Source organism: Typha latifolia, chromosome 5 (assembly GCF_019914945.1).
Source record: "Typha latifolia isolate L0001 chromosome 5, TyphaL0001v2, whole genome shotgun sequence".
NCBI lineage: Eukaryota > Viridiplantae > Streptophyta > Magnoliopsida > Poales > Typhaceae > Typha > Typha latifolia.
In genome coordinates, this window is record NC_133090.1 from 1,615,499 (window position 1) to 1,632,006 (window position 16,508).

At 37.0% G+C, this 16,508-nt stretch overlaps 3 protein-coding genes across 13 annotated transcripts; 2 read left to right on the forward strand and 1 right to left on the reverse strand.

The window, feature by feature from the left end:
• Positions 1–332: 332 nt before the first annotated feature.
• On the forward strand, positions 333–5,552 carry LOC140788658 (UMP-CMP kinase 3-like). 3 transcript variants are annotated; one of them, XM_073138020.1, is made up of 12 exons: positions 338–387; positions 486–575; positions 809–852; positions 1,946–2,000; positions 2,582–2,699; positions 2,947–3,103; positions 3,235–3,315; positions 3,392–3,499; positions 3,858–3,929; positions 4,009–4,085; positions 4,322–4,361; positions 5,341–5,552. In XM_073138020.1, the coding sequence occupies exons 3-12, from the start codon at positions 841–843 to the stop codon at positions 5,362–5,364; spliced, it is 744 nt and encodes a 247-aa protein (XP_072994121.1). In that variant the 5' UTR covers positions 338–387; positions 486–575; positions 809–840; the 3' UTR covers positions 5,365–5,552. The 3 variants fall into 3 exon arrangements, with proteins under 3 accessions (XP_072994119.1, XP_072994121.1, XP_072994122.1); XM_073138018.1 differs by having other exon boundaries at positions 333–575; XM_073138021.1 differs by lacking the exons at positions 338–387; positions 486–575; positions 809–852 and adding an exon at positions 1,697–1,796.
• A 525-nt stretch (positions 5,553–6,077) lies between these two features.
• On the reverse strand, positions 6,078–7,983 carry LOC140788659 (vacuolar protein sorting-associated protein 55 homolog). 6 transcript variants are annotated; one of them, XM_073138022.1, is made up of 5 exons: positions 7,820–7,983; positions 6,827–6,956; positions 6,682–6,721; positions 6,507–6,591; positions 6,078–6,407 (listed from the first exon to the last, which is right to left on the reverse strand). In XM_073138022.1, the coding sequence occupies exons 2-5, from the start codon at positions 6,923–6,925 to the stop codon at positions 6,215–6,217; spliced, it is 417 nt and encodes a 138-aa protein (XP_072994123.1). In that variant the 5' UTR covers positions 6,926–6,956; positions 7,820–7,983; the 3' UTR covers positions 6,078–6,214. The 6 variants fall into 6 exon arrangements, with proteins under 6 accessions (XP_072994123.1, XP_072994125.1, XP_072994124.1 ...); XM_073138024.1 differs by having other exon boundaries at positions 7,899–7,981; XM_073138023.1 differs by having other exon boundaries at positions 7,852–7,981.
• Positions 7,984–8,483: 500 nt separating this feature from the next.
• LOC140788816 (TATA box-binding protein-associated factor RNA polymerase I subunit B-like) lies at positions 8,484–15,462 on the forward strand. Of its 4 annotated transcripts, none has more exons than XM_073138284.1 (6): positions 8,484–9,239; positions 9,789–10,622; positions 11,362–11,486; positions 12,764–12,937; positions 13,049–13,403; positions 14,050–15,462. In XM_073138284.1, the coding sequence occupies exons 1-5, from the start codon at positions 8,591–8,593 to the stop codon at positions 13,358–13,360; spliced, it is 2,094 nt and encodes a 697-aa protein (XP_072994385.1). In that variant the 5' UTR covers positions 8,484–8,590; the 3' UTR covers positions 13,361–13,403; positions 14,050–15,462. The 4 variants fall into 4 exon arrangements, 2 of the variants coding, with proteins under 2 accessions (XP_072994385.1, XP_072994383.1); XR_012109098.1 differs by having other exon boundaries at positions 8,486–9,239; positions 12,764–13,403; positions 14,050–14,733; positions 15,119–15,462; XR_012109099.1 differs by having other exon boundaries at positions 8,486–9,239; positions 12,764–13,403; positions 14,050–14,391; positions 14,623–15,462.
• Positions 15,463–16,508: the final 1,046 nt, after the last annotated feature.

Here is a 16,508-nt window from a genome sequence, read left to right on the forward strand (position 1 = left end):
TAAAAAATTAATATTGTAGTTGCTTATATATGTTTATTAACTTTTATCATAATATATTAGAGATATTTCATTAAAAATTAACCATAACGGTAATTCCGAAAAGTCAAACATTTTAGTAGCAAATCAGATATTTAAAAAAAATTTAAAATATAGTCAGTAACTAACTTTAGTAAAATTAGGTATGCAGGTCGTAGGATGAACTCCAACTTGAAATATTTATTATATTTTTGTCTAAAAATATAGTAGTGATTACTATATTTTAAAAGTAAAAATAGGAGCAGTTATTTAAAAATCCTTACATATAAAGTCCAATCTTTTTCTACCGCCAATCCACTCAACACTCGAAGAGAAGCACTTTGGGAACTCGAATTGCGCCATCCCTCTCAGGTATCGGATCTCGTTCCCTTCCGCATTCAGCTCTTTGGATCGGATGCGATTTCCCCTCCTCTCCTTTTGAGATTCTTCGAGCTTTGGATGCTTGCAAGATGTTCTCGCGTTATATGGACTCATCATGGGCTCATTGGCTTCGTTAGGGTGGATTTCTTCGCAGTTTTCTTAAAGGAGCCCCAAGTCTGGTGAGTTTTGACTGTACTTTTTCTATCAGAGTATTCGTGTTTTTTTTTTTTTCTTTTTCTTTGGTTCGAATTCGTCCTTTTAGCCTTCTCTAATTGCGCCACCGTAACTTGGTGAAGTAGAACTGTAAAAGGAAAATGAAAATGTCATTTTTAAAGGGTTTATTTTTCCCCATAGTTTAGTTGAATAAGTATCAGAGTTTGGTTTGTGGGAGACTTACGATGGTTGGTTGCAGGTCTATTTTCGAGAAAATCTGTCTGGCTTTCAATGGGTACTAAGGTAAATGTGAACACGGTTTGCTTCTTTATTGCACGACTGTTGCATTTTATGTGGAGATTTAACACCATACATGCAAACAGAACTTGAATTAGGATAATTTTGTTAAGTAAAATACTTTATTAAGATCGGGTGCCATGGTTCCTTACTTCTTTTTAGTCAAAATAGTGAAATGAAATCCTTTTTTTTCTCCGTATCAGTGAAGAAGTACTGAATAAATGAAGTAAAAATAAAAAGCTTCTCCATTTCAATTTTAGAATTTTTTTCTTTTGAGTTCCAGTCCGGCCATATCAAAGGATGATGCAAGCGTTCAGCCTGATTGATGAACCCTTGAGTGAAACTAAAGCCAGAAAAGGTGGATTCCGTGAGGCTTCGTTGTCTGGCTCCTAAAAAAACAGAGACATAACTTCTTTTCAATGACAGAGTTACGTGTTGACATAGTAGATAGAATGTCAATTGTCTTCACGTCTTGAATATCATGCACTAGGGATTGCCGATTATATGTGCTCTCTATTTATAGGTGAGGGATAGGCTAAATTCCTTTGTCATTACAACTCTTTTTAACCTTACCGTACCCTACCCAGAGTATGTAGAAAACTAGAAAATTTCTTAGATTAGGAAACTATAACCGACTCAAGTCGATTAAATTCAATCAACGTGGTGAATTAGTTAGCGATTATCTCGTATTCTAGATGAGAATTATTTAACTAATAAATATTATGTATGAAGGTTTCTCAAATAAATTTCACTTGATGTGGGACCAGCGGCAAGAACAATATTTACGTCCAACAAATTTCTCTTGTTATTCTGCAAAGTTTCTACTTCCAAGTTCCAACTACATCTAGCAAATGAAAATTGTAATCTCCTGATGAGATTTTGATCATAGTCAATATTTTGGGGGTATGAGAAGATGAATTGTTTGAGAAATCCCTTTCGTTCTATTGTCTGTAAGATTTGTCACCTATTGGTCTACTTATTTCCATAGGAATTTTGTTTGTTAAAGTACAGAAAATCATACTTCATTATTTTTTTGCTTAAACATTTAACTTATTTAAGTGCCAAGAATGACATGAACTTGTTTGATACTTTGATGCAGAATTATAACGGGAGATCTCCTATTTACAACAAGAACACTATTGTGTTTGTTTTAGGTATGAATTCCTTGCCATAAATGGTGATATCTGATTTGTCAGTCATATGTGCGATACCTCTGTTTTTTTATTTGGTTGCAAATATGTTAATAAGAAGTGTGCTTTTATTTATGGTGCAACAAAATTACCACAGTTGTTTTCTTAGAAAAGAAAGAGCCTCAGATATGAGAACTGTGCAGTTCCTCATATGTTCAATTGTAGAATTGTTCCTCCCAAATCCTAGTTCCTAATTCTGAAGAGCGAGGTAGTCGGAACTCAGAAGGACCAGAGATATGTGAACAGTAGGAAATGTGTATTGTATAGAAGAGATCAAACTGTGCTGTTTAACCTCCATGCTTAAATGATTCGTTTGTTTGTTCTTCTGATTAACCAAGACATAGCAACTATTTAAGCTAGTAGCCATCATCAGGGTATTCTGTCTGTTCAGTACATAGAATGGTCACACTTTGTAACTGCAACTTTCTCTTCCTTTTAGCACACTCATTTGCTGATTAAGCCAAGTTCTCCCTTTGCCATTCTTTCAGTTATTTTCCATGTACAGCTTTGAGAGTTGATGATGCATTATTTAAAAACAACTGCAGGTGGGCCTGGCAGTGGCAAAGGCACACAGTGTGCAAATATTGTCAAACACTTTGGTTTCACCCATCTTAGTGCTGGTGATCTTCTACGTGCAGAAATTAAGTCTGGTTCAGAATTTGGGTATCAAGCGACACTTGGCACTTCTTAAAGATCATCCTTACCTTATTTTTTAGTTTTTATGTGAAGTTACATTTTTTATCCTGTTCATAGTTAAGTTAGATTTTATCACTGTTCTTCCCTTCTTTTGTTGAGTTCTCTGCTGTTTGCGTTTATTTTTCACAGAAAATGAATCTCAGACATCTATTTTGTTTTACTTCCTCATGACAAAAATATATTTCCATCCGTATACTTATGTATGCTTCTTCAGTACGATGATTCAGAACATGATGAATGAAGGAAAGATTGTACCTCCGGAGGTCACAGTTAAGCTATTACAAAGGGCTATGCTTGAAAGTGGAAATAACAAATTTCTTATTGATGGATTTCCACGGAACGAAGAAAATCGTGTGGCATTTGAGAGTGTTGTAAGACTGTGATCCACTACTAAAGCTAATATAATAATGAGATCTATGTTAATTATAAATTCACTGTGTTCTATAACTATCCAGAAGATAGTCGGGATAATACATATTGGTAATATATTTTTCTGTGCCAGACAAAAGTTGAGCCTGAATTTGTGCTGTTTTTTGACTGCCCTGAAGGGAAACTGGAGCAGCGGCTTCTTAATCGGAACCAGGTTTATATTTCTCTTTCTTCAAGACCTTTGTCATGTGTTTGCAAGTTGATGGGTCTAATCTTCACCTGTTTGTTAGGGGAGAGATGATGACAACATTGACACAATAAGAAAACGATTTAAAGTTTTTCGTGAATCCACTATACCTGTTGTTGAGTACTACGGTAGGAAGGGGAAGGTTCGGAAGGTAGTACTATTTACTATCATATTTTAGATTCTCAGCACTAGCATCTGCTTGTTCTTTTCTTATTTATATTATTGACTTATCTGGATCCTTGAAGACTGACTCTGTATAAGATGCTGGATGCTGATGTGTTATTTACATTTGTTAAAGTGGCTTTCCTCATCGTTATTTGACAATTAATCCAATTGAGGATAAAATTGCATGCTGTTCATTCACCAGGCAAGCTAGCTGCTAGCGTGCAGGCATTGGCACATGATGAGCTTTTTGCTGATGCATGATAATGAAATTGTTTCTTTTATCCACTTACAAATGGATGTAAAATGCTTTATGTATTTACTTGTGATGGTTGACTCCCTGTTAGGTTGATGCTGCAAAACCTATAGATGAGGTTTTTGAAGATGTGAAGATGATTTTTGCTCCATTTAGAACTCAAGTAAGATCCTTATCTTCTTAATGCATCTATCAGTTTGCCAGAGATAATTGGTACACATGTTTGGTTTTCTCTTTGATAGGCAAATCATTTGGGCAATCCAAATATCAACACAGAAATGGGATCTGAGCATAGCATGTGCCCTTTTCCATTTAAGCGGTGGTTCCTTCATCTATAAACTAGTGAATTACAAACTTTTGCTTCTGTATTCAAGTATTCAACAATAAGTACTTATTTGTGCACCATGGGGTTTAAGTAGTATTTCACTTTCTTACCTGTCTACACACTTGTTAATGATCTGAGTAATGTTTTTTGATGTTTCTTTAAAAAAGGTAATGTTTTTTTATCTAGTGCCTTCTTTTATGCTTAAATTGTTTCTCTTTTGTATTTAACAGGTTACTTAGAGATGCAAGAAAACGCAAGACAGTATCAAAGGTGCATTTCACTAATTGCTATTTGAATGCAAGAATATGGGTCATTGATTTTATAAGCTGCACTTCTTAAGTTCATAAAACATGATAAAGATACTAGTCTTCTGATATTGTTCATGACCAGTTATATCATAAGAAGTTAGACTAATACACAAAATATGCAGCTTTCTAAGAATATGACATTTCATTAAATATAATATTTTCTAAGTTAATTTATGAATTTATTCTCTCAGTTAGTTATAGATTATACAGAATTATGAGTGTATGGGCTTATGAAAATTTACAAAAGACTTGAAATAAATGGTTCGCAGCCTTTCCTATGCCTAGGACAATGGCTTAGCTTGGTGGTAATATTGATTTGCTTTTGGAGAAGGGATGTCATCATCCAATATGAAGAGCACATAACTTATCAATAAGAATTAGTGATTTCATTCAGTAGAGGGTCTATCGAGAAGGAGAAGACTTAAACTTACTTGCAAGGAACTAGTAAGAAAAGGCATGATAGAACTTGATTTGAAGAAAACGCTTAGAGATGAGCAGAGGAAAAGTATCCCAAATAGCCATTTCAAATTTAGCTGGGCTGAGTCAAACCTGGCAGACACCACACTTATTTGTCCCACTGTGCACCAAGGTCTGGCCCAAAACCATGTCTAAGATGGTGCATCAGATAAGAATGGTCTGATTCTGTAAAATTAATGGTTCACATTATTATGAGGTGATAAGCTTGCCCATTAAGAGATCTCCACCTACTTTGTGCTACTAGATTTTCTGTCAAAAACATGTATCCTATCAGAAATTTCACTTTCAAAATTATCTCTTAAAAGGACTTTCGAAACTTTATATTTTTATGTATACACATGGTTGTTCTTCTATATGATTGCATATCTGATCTTCTTCGTAATAATGATTACTGGTCTCATGTCCTAAACATCACTTCAGTGCACCTATTTTTAGTTCCTGATGGTTTATGAACTGTTCTGCAGGCACTGTTCTCGAAGAAAGTATAAGGCCTGTTGACATATCTGATGGTAATAGAGAAAACTTACCGATGTTGGTTGTTTCTCTTTGAATAAGAGTAAAGCATTACTTGTTAATATATGTGAAGAACCAGAAAGTAGTCACTTTTACTAGATAGAGGTGATCTATTCAGCTGGTATGTCTCCCTGATGTTCTTTTAATGTATTACTCTTTTACATCTCGCCTGTTGATCTACTTTACGGAAATTTGTGCAGCCAAATGAGAAATCTGCTTGCACTAACATTTTCTTCATTCTTGGTGTTCTGATATCCTGTAAAATTTTTGCAAACCTAGTTAAGTGTAAGCGAGTATTTAGTACAAGAAAACCAAAATATTTTGCAGTCAATAAATGAATGCAAGCAAACCATGTTATTCTGTGCATCAATTGGCATCAATTGCCACCGTCATCGGTCACTTTTACCATCACTCCTAAAAATATTTGAGTTTTATCTATGCTACTTGCTAAGGTTTAACTTAAATTCTTATTGTATATCTCAAATCTCATATTTTCATTGAAAAAAAGAAAATAACAATAGGTAAATCCAATGGCATTAGGATTCCCAAACCAACCAAAAGAACATGCACTTGAAAGCAATTCATTTATCAACGAATGAAGTAACAATGGATCTTAAAGTGATCATAGTTTTGAAGCTACTGCAGAAGTACACAGATGAGCCTGATAGTGGAACCATCAAGAAGTCAATGTCTAAAAATGAACATCCATTACTATATCAGGTAAAATAGCACTCAACAAAATCCATGAACAGTACATCAACAAAAATCCTTTACATGAATGTACTGACTTTTCCTCTTAATAATATGAACAGAAAAATCTACAGCCTAGAATATGCTGTACTCATCTTCACTGCTCATTTGTAGAACCCACAGGATTGCAATACCAAAGACAGCAAAAGAAGACAGCTCCATGGCCAGAGCTCCCCATCCAATGACACCTGCATGCTTTAGGATTGAGGGTATCGCAATGCTACCAACCACCGATGCCCCTGTAAGGAACTTTGTGAAGTTTGCCCATCTAAGCATGATATTAGAAAAGGGAAACAGAAGTTAAGAATAATATACTCAGGGTTTATGAACTGAGGATAGAGCAGACATGTTCATAGGAATAACTAACCCGTCTCCGTCGCCGGACATCAGTGACGAACTGTTGGAGCCTGCAAAGAACAGCAATGGCATGGGAAGAATCACATACATCACCACTGCAGAAACAACATTTTGCACTGTTGTTACTATAGATTATGCTAACAAGTGGAACTGATAAAATATTATGAAAAAACTAATTTTATCACCTGTTAACATTGGCCACCAATTATTGTACAAAGCACAAGCCTAAACATAAAAGACGATAAATGAGATTCATTCAAAGCAACAGTCATGTGATAATGTGATGCATCTGCAACGTAAAGTTGGTACCAAGAAAGGAAGCATACTGACCAAAATTTGCAATACAATTCCTCCAGAGACCAAAATAGCCAAAAGAGCAAGTCTTCCACTATGCAAACAAGCAATCATACTGCGTGATAGATGCGCCATTGTTTGCTTATGATCTTCACCTCAATGGCAACTGTTGCATATGGAATAATTCAAACAAAAAACAAGCATAATTCAGTTTCCAAAAAGAATTGCAAAGATAAGTTACAAAAGGAAAGGCATAGTTATCATCTTATTTTCTTGTTACAGATGTCTAGGGAGGACACAGTATATAGCTGATTGTGGAGAAGATTTAGCATGGTCTATACTTCATAATTTTGAAAGAAATCAACAGCGGAGTAACTAGCGACAGAATCAACAGTACAAAGCTGAAGAGGGCAACACTATCGTTGATATATGGAGAAAAAAAGAGAGCATGTTTTTCTTTGATTCCATGAAAAATAATCTTCCGTTTACTCCACGAATGTATGCATATACCTTCATAAATGTCAAATTAGGAGTTATCAGCAAAGATTCTAATGCCGCCTCCTGGCAGTCAGCAATTGAAGGAATCTGCCAGCTCTATGCAACTCAGACATATCAAAGGCCTTCCATTTGTTTGATCTGAATTCTATTATTGCAAGAATTTATTAACCTAGGGATTCTATTGCCTGTATTGAAACAGGTTTGACAACTTCAATTCCTTTTTTTTTTCCTCTCTTCACAAAATAGCTCAATTAGATCGTCTTGGGTTCTATATCCTCAGGAGATTCTAAAAAACTTTTTACTCACATACGCATGTTATTACAATTTAAGCAACTTCTCGGATAACCCAAAATAAATAGCTATTTCAAGAATCCAGATAAAGATCACTCAATCTAAGAACAGGGCAGTATCAAGAAGAGCACGTAATATTACAAACCAAAGTTGACCAATTGCATCGCGAAAGAAATCCGCAAGATATCAAGCTTTATTACGTCAAGAAACGCATAAATGATGACTCGAAACGACTGATACCAAGAATTCTACAAGGAAAGGAGGAGATTCACGCTGCAGCGATCTGCGACGATCCACGTGAAGAAGACGAGTTATTCACCCTTGTGATTTCTTGATCCCAGAGCTAGGGTTTCGTCGTCGGATCCCTAAATCCATAGAAGAGAAGCTTCTCCATCTCCAACCGAAGAAAGAACAAAAGTGGGAAGAATATAAAACGAAAAAGAAACTAACCGGACACAGAACGGACCAGAGATCTTGACTTCGTACGACGTGGCAACGGTTATCACCACAAATTTGTCGGCAGTATAATTGGGGAAGTTTGTTCGCGGGCCAAACTTCGTGGTCATTGGTGGTGTAAGAAGAGTGGACAAATAACTGGGTGAGAATACTAGAAGAAGATTAGGAGCGGATTCCCTACGATTTCAGGCTGTTGGAATTTACTACGGCATAGATGGCGCAACCTGTGATTAGCTGTCCTCAAGCATCCAGTTATACGCTGCCATGTTCCTAATTAACTTAAAATCGCGTTTTTTTTTTTAGGGGAGCTTTACATTTGACACCTATAATTTAAGATATTTATATTTTACACCCTACGTTTCAACAAATCACACAATATATTTGCAGGCCAAGGACATCCTAGTCATCAACGGACTCGTTAGGCCAAGTGGGCCTATGAGAAGTCCCAGTAGGATTGCCATCTTATTGAGAGGCGGTGGGCCGGAGCGATTTATGAGAGAGCAAGAGGCCGAGAAACGTCTAAAACCCCTTCCTTGTCTCCTCTTCCCTTAAGCCATGGAGGCGGAGCGCCGCCTCTACTGCGAGGGATGCGGCGCCACCGAATTTGACGGCGGAGACGACGGCTTCTACTATTGCCGCCAATGCGGCTCTCAGAGCCAGGACGTCGTGGAGACCGGCTACGCCGACGAGGACATCCTCGGCGATGGTGGAGTCCCCGGGTCAGGCGCCCTCTACAGCATCTTCCATCACCGATCTCGACCCCACTCCTCCACCGCCGGTCCCCCCGCTCCAAAGAAATCCCGCGACGAGATCTTGCGATCCCTAACCCAGTCCCTCGCCGGAGGCGGTGATGCGAAGATAGAGGAGGAGGAGGAGAAGAAGAAGGAGAGGCCTTACTTGTTCGACGACGACCCCCCGGAGCCGAGGGACTTTGGATCCGGGCCGTGCCCGGAGCCCGAGGTGGCAGCGACAGCTATCCGGCTGCGTTACGTGCAGGGGTTGCAGGTGATGCTGCAGCGGCAGTGCGAGGTGATGGTGGAGAGGTTTGGAGTTAGTCCGTTGGTATGCGGGCTTGCCGGGACGATATGGCTGCGTTATGTGGCTGCGTCTAGGGTTTTCGATGACGGGTGGGCACGGAAGGTGATTGCGCAATCTGAGGAAGCGTCGGCGACCACGGCATCGAGATCTTGGGACGATGAACAAGGCAAGATTTCTTCCGTATTTAAATTTTTTACAGTTGGTGTCTTAGGAGAATAGAAAGATCTCTACCGTAATTAAAACTAAACGATCGTGGTTCTTATTTAGGATAAAGAAAAAAGATCTCTCCCATAGTTAAAAGTATTATGGTTCTTGTTCAGGAAAAATAAAGAATGCTGCTTCTTTGTCCGGTTGAGAGCTTATTTTGTAGCATTAATTATAAGATTGTCTTTTTAAGATGTCGGAAGTTTTAATTTGACTAAATCCTAACCTCATTGAATTCTGAAGAAGAAAAAAGTGTTTTGAGGCTTTCAATTTATAGTCTATATGGTTCGAAAGAGTAGGGGACTGCAATGGAACAAATGGTTATGCAGGTTATGGTGTTGATTGCTAGTGATCTTTATGTATGTACGTATCTGTATGCTTCTGTGTCTTCAGTTCTTTTAGTGTGAATCTTATCCTATTATATATTCAATAAAGGTAATTTTGTGATGCAGCATTAGTTGATATAGAGGGTGGTTTTCTACAGAAAATTAACTCAAATTGTCTGTTGCAGAAGACCAAAAATCTTCTACAAATATCAGAGCTAAATATAAGTTGGAACCCCACAACTTGAATGGACAGAGAGCAATATATATTTTCTTCCGCGCATTGAGGAAAATGATACCTGTGTATTCCTCATTGGCTATTTGCTTTTTGGTTTGTCATATTGCACGTGAGGCAGTGGTGCCAACTGACATTTATCAATGGGTCTTAGAGGGGAAGCTTCCGTACCTGGCTGCATTTGTTGAATTGGATAAGTACCTTGGAAGCCCTTCAAATGTTTGTCCATTGAGTACCAGGTTCTTGTTCAGGCCTACCCGAGTTATTGGAGCATGGCAGTTGGAATCCACAGCTGGTTCCATTGCTCAAGGTATTGGCCTACGTCTCCCTTCAGTTAACTTCTATGCACTTGCCTGCCGCTACTTGAAGGACCTATCTCTCTCTGTGGAAAACCTTCTTCCGCATGCTTCCCGCCTTTATGAATGGTCAGTTCCTGCAGAATTGTGGTTGTCAAGTAATGCATCTAGACTTCCAACTCGAGTTTGTGTAATGGCAATACTAATAGTAACACTAAGAATCTTGTACAACATACATGGTCAAGGGACATGGGAGATGACTCTATCTACTATGGATGATTCTCTTTCACATTGTCATCAACTTAATTTAAATTCTGATGAACCAAATTTAAGCTCTGCACAGAAGTTTGGAGAGACAATGAAGGATGACAGAGGGACTACAAATTCATTGCCAGTAAAGAACCTGATGCGTACCAGGAGTTCTGAGTTCAACACCAAAGAGCTGTTGGGCATTCTTGAAGCTGCATATGACAATATCAGCACTAGACATGGTAAATGTACTGTATATCTTTTTATTTATTGTATATACAAATATATATCACTCAAATTTGTTATCTACAAGTGCTATTCCGGAGAACTTTTTACGAGTCAATCTGTTTCAGTTAGTTTTAGAGCAACAGAAAATTTATAAGGCATTTTCTTTATGCAACTAATTATAGTTGCAAGTATAGCCATTAAGGAGTCCATTTAACATTTAAACTATGTGATGATTAAATATTGCACATTTCAACAATTATGCAGTGTGGGCAACCGACAATGAATAGCTTGATGCTGCTTTCTGCTTGCCATTAATTGTTTTAAATTGTAGTTTCACATCTCACCATAATTATAGTTGCGAGTATTGCCATTAAGGAATCCATGTAACTTTTGAAACTGTGATGGTTAAATATTGCACATTTCAACAATTATGCAGTGTGGGCAATGTATGGTTCTTTTATGATCTAATCTGTTAGCTATCAAGGAATCTTTGGCAGGTCAAGTTTGATCTCTGAAAAAATAAATAGGGATGAATTGGTTCCTTCTAAGAATAGTAAGGTTATCCTTTAGTTTTTCATGAAATTACTGCATTAAATGTAGAATTTTATGCAATTTTCACTGAGCTTGGATATTCAGAATAATGCCGAGATTTTTATGACGATAGAAGTTAGCATCTTTATAGAACTATTAGCTTAACCATCTGAACTCAAGCATGTGGCATCTAATTTGCTGTTATTTGGTCTCCTGCTGCAGACTTTTCAATGGATTTGCCATCATATCTCAAGTATTGCAAGGAAATTATTTTTGCTGGAACAATGACATCTTATGATGAGGAGACATTAATTGAGAGATTGTGGGAGATTTACAATAAGAAAGAGGTAAACACAGTATTTGCATATATTCCCTTCTAGGTTATGTGCAACTTTAGGATATTTTAAATTTGTCAGTTATCATATGTACTACATCTCTGGATTATGCTCAATATTATGCTTCTCTTTAGTTGTAATTGACTAATTGCATCTATTGAAAATTTGAGAAAGTTCATCTAAGGCTTTATTTGCATTGGTCAGATGGAACTTAGTCTACACCAAACAAATGTTATCTTTTAACCAGTTTCTACATTATGTGTATCAATTGTGTTCTGCCTCTGTGTGCTATTAGCTTGTTCACACATAAGGATGAAAGTGGATGTGCGTGTTAGGTAGCTTTTTGTGTGTGTGTGTGTGTGTGTGTCTGTTAGGTGTTATGTAGTTCGAAATTTATTTGTAGCCTCCTCATATTCTTCTGAGCATACTAGTAGGTTTGATTGCTTTCATCTTAGTTTGGAGTTAGATTTAGGGTGAACAAAGATACATAGCAGGAAGGGAACAGAGTAGAAAAGTGAAACTAATTTTCTCCCATTTTTGTCCCCCTTTTTGAAATTTGAGGAGATATGTAAAAACAGTGGGTTATATAAATGAGGAAACTGGCCTCACCCAATTTCTCCTTCTTCCCCCTTGAACATTGGAGGAGAAGCAAAGTGGAAATTATGTTCTTTCTCTCCTCTTCCTATTGATATGTTTATTATTCAAAGTTAATTGTATGTGGGCATGCATGCATGTGGGTTTACGTGCTTGTGGACATGCTCATAACCTTCCTGCATATCTGGCGAATCCATATTAGTTACACTAATTATGAAAATGAGATGAGCTTGTGGCATATGATGTTTGAGATGAATCAGTGAAAAATATAGTCAACTTGCAAAGCTGGGTTGTTATTTCCTTGTACCTTTTTTTGTGTGGCTGCTAGTGTTGAACTTCTATTAGGTCTAATTATTGGTATGAACTTAAATAATATGTGGTGGTATGGTCTGATTGATGCTCCATTGTCTAATCCAGGAGAGCTCTAATGCTTTTTCTACAAATTGTACTCTACTCGCATTTGTAAATTGAGCATCAGCTTGTCAGTTGCTTTGTAATCTGTGCACTACATCTTACTGATTACTATTGTATCTTCATGCTCCCTTGTTACTTTTTTTGGTTGTTTTTATATGAAGTGTTGTTGACTTGTGAAGGTGGACTTTTGTCAAGGTTAGACAATCTTCTTTAACTTTGAGATCAGTACAATGAAATGTTTAAAAAAGTGACATATTTCTGCTTTGACCATTTAATAACAGGATGATAATCTTCATGATGATGTAAGATCTGAGGCCCCTGGGTTGAAAGGAAAGAGATCCAGAGATGAAGTGCCTGCTGACACATTATTTAATACCAAGAAACCAGACGAAAAATCTGATGGAATTTTATACTCTGAGGAAGGGAGATTTTCTACCGAGTATCTTGGTGTGCCCGTAAGCAAACGAACCAAAAATGTTTTTGTTAGCGACTCCACTTGTTCATGTGGAAATTATTCCAAGTGTACTAATTGTTATGCTACTTCAAAAAATATTGCGCTAGAGCAGATGAAGATAGAAATGGAAGAGAATGGGTTTCATTATCTCAGCCCAAGGGCTCAAAAGAGGACAGAAGGTTATCTTATTTACAAGCGGAAGAAAGTAAATGGCAGGCTTATTTATGTTGCACATGCTGATTATTATATCTTGATACGGGCTTTTGCGAGGCTTGCTCAGGTTGATGTTCGAATAATGCATGCTGGTGTAATCAAACTTGAGAGAAGACTTGGTTGGACTGAGCAACGGATAGATAGCAGCTTGAGTATATTACACGATCTTTCAGGTCAAAGGAATAATGAATTAAGGCTTGCATCAGGCTGAAGAGATGTTTTGCTTTTGGAATCTTCTTTCATGCTGGAAAATGGTAATTAATAATGTTCAATTCCTTCTTATCATTGAGGGATAGTATTGTGCTATACTATTGCATTACCACTTAGTATCTTTTTTTGTTGTTAGTGTTCTATCTGATTACTCCTCTTCACCAAAAGTTTTGATTAAACATCCAGTTTTTCTTCCTCACGATCTTAGTAATATCTTTGTTTCACTTTTAGAGTGCCACTTGGGGTTTCTTTATTTGAAAAGAATCTACTGTGTGTGCTTCAGATATAATCCATCAACTAGGTTTTAATGTTTATTTATTGAACTATTGAATGTGCAATCATATTCATATTATGTGTTGAATTATGTTCCTACATGACTATTGCTATGTCTTTAATAAAATCAATCAGTTACAACATTATCTAGGAATAAAAGACTCTAATGTAGGCTTTAATATGTATATTCAAAGCAAAATCATATAGAAAGACCCTAAAAAGCACATTTGAGATGTGCCAGTGGGCAGGTCGAGCCAGCATGTGCGGTGCCAACAGGGCATTGGCATGATAATTCTTGTATATGATGATGTTACATGATGAATGTTTGATTTTACTCGTGTAGAGATGTCACCCTTTTCGAGGGCTATTATGGATATACTCTGTTCGCTAATGCTTCCTGTTCTTCCGGTGATGCAGGACCAAGGAAATGTCTGGGCTATGAGAACAAGATGCTCAGTATGTTCTCAGTGTTTGCCCTTGTCAGGTCATTGGAGATTGCTCGTGTATAATTGAGCATGACTTTGAACCTTGTCACAGCACATATAATCATCTAATTATAGGAGCAAAAGAATGAGCAATGAAGTTCAAGTTCAAGTTCGCTGTTGGATTCTGTTGTAAATGAACTCATATGCAGGGATAATTAACACGCACGTTCATGTGTGAAACATGCGTTGTTCAATCAGACTGGCCAGATTTTGAACCTCGGAAGGCAGGAGCTACCTACGGAAGGGAGCTTATCTTCAGCACTGATACCGACTAGTATGCTCCTCTGAAAACAGTGAGAAGCTGATGGTTTCTTTTGGATCAGTTAGTAGAGTAATGGATGCTGTTATTCATATTGCTTGTATTGATTGGAATTTATCTGAGGATGACTTAACCTCGACACTGCTTATATAATCATCTAAATATAGGAGAAAAGATTTCTGAGCCTTCAATTTCAAGATATCTGAGCCATCTGTTGTATATTAACTCTTAAATGGGAACATCCAGATTCAAATCTGATGGATAGGAGGTTCAATCAAATAGGCAAGATTTGGAACATCAGTGAGCAGAAGTTACTTACAAAGGGAGTTCATCTTCAGCATTGACAAGGACAAAGAGGTATGCCCCTCTCAGCTGGTGATTTTTTTTTAATTGTTTGGAATTGGAAGCTGCTATTCATAAATTGAAGAAAGAATTTGCGAGGACTGCCGTGTTACGGAAGTTTGTCTTTGAAAATTCTGATCCTGTTTTATTTATTTGGGGTCGAACTGTACCCACAACTCATTTCTGCATGAGCTATTACCGAGGCATAGATGACGTCAAAATTTAGTACAGTAAAGTTGAAAATTATAAGGTTTACGGAAGAAATACTGTTGAGCCACATATTTCTTGAGCACTAATCAAGAAATCTACTAGAGCTTCCTGTTTTTGTGATCAGTTAGATCCACATCATCAGCAATTACATATCATGAGAAGAACTAATTAATATCAATTTGTTATCAAGATTCAGGAGAAGTATTAAAGATCAGTTCTGCAGATGGAATAACTTCTCCAAGCCATACTTATTTCCAACCAGTACATTCATGTGAGTTACAGCTCACTGATGAATGCATAGGACGGGCATAATTAATACCAGGTTGGAAGTGATGCCTTTTGTACTATTCTAGCTGCATTCAAAGTCATATTAAATGATACAATGGAGCAACAAATCATCTTGGTATGCACTAAGACTAGCTCTGTTGTCAAGTGTTAATAATCTTGAATGTAATATTAGTTATTGATTTGTTGATGGTAATAAATACAAAGCAAGAAGGAAATAAAGGTACCATGAAATTTTTGTTTCTGTTACTTTAAGCTTTTGTCAAGACATATACATTCAGAAGCGCAGCCAATTTATGTAATTCCAGTGAGTGGTCAACCAGATGCCTTTCGACTTTTTTTTTCCTTCTTTACGGGAGAAGCTTCAGAGTAGGCTTTCTTGGGAGCATTAACTGGAGTTAGCTGGTAACTATGATTTCTTTCTTACTGTCATTATGGAGTGCTTGAGATTCCTGTCCTTTTCCTGCCTTATTGATTTGTGGAGATGCTCTAAGTGTTAAAAAAGCTTCATCAACCAAAGTTGTGGTGTGCTGTTAGATACCCTGTAAATGTCATGTCTCAACTTGCCCACCAGGCATGCCTGAACTTCGTTGATGCCCTTTTATGCACTTCAAAGTATGACTGGTGGTCTGATGATGTGGGAATCTATGTAATCTGGGCCTCTGGCACAGCATGATTCTTTTCTTTTCTTCTTTGGACGTGTTGGTTTAGCAAGTGAGTTTTACAGTGATTAGCGATGTTGCTCGGTCTGAGTTAAATGGTCTTTCTGATATCTAAATGAGACTTTACACATCATGCCTTTCAGAGACCTTTGTTTCCAAGGCCAGGCTGATGAGGTTTCTTTTCCACTCTACCCGTTGCACATACTCCACTATGACCCTGCGTTTTTGTCTACCAGTAGAACAACGCCAAGGATTTAAAATTGTTTATTTTCGCCTAACGTACCAGTCATAGACTCTTGTTTTTGTTTTTCGTTTTTAATAAGATTTGACTCTTGTTTTGTTTATGCCCTGTTTGGATGTTGAATAAACATTAGCTTATTCTAAGTATTAAATAATAACTCATCTCAATATTAATTTACTAATACCTATTTCTCTCTTCTCCCCTCTTCTATCTAATATTTTATATTTATTAATAAAATCTAATAACTATTTTGCCTTTGAAAGAATATCACTTCAATTAGTTATTGTTTGAATCATTCTTTCTCTCTCTCTCTCTCTCTCTCCCCCTCTCTTCTACTATAAATAATATATTGATCATTTGTCAAAATATCTCCTAATTTATTATTTATTATG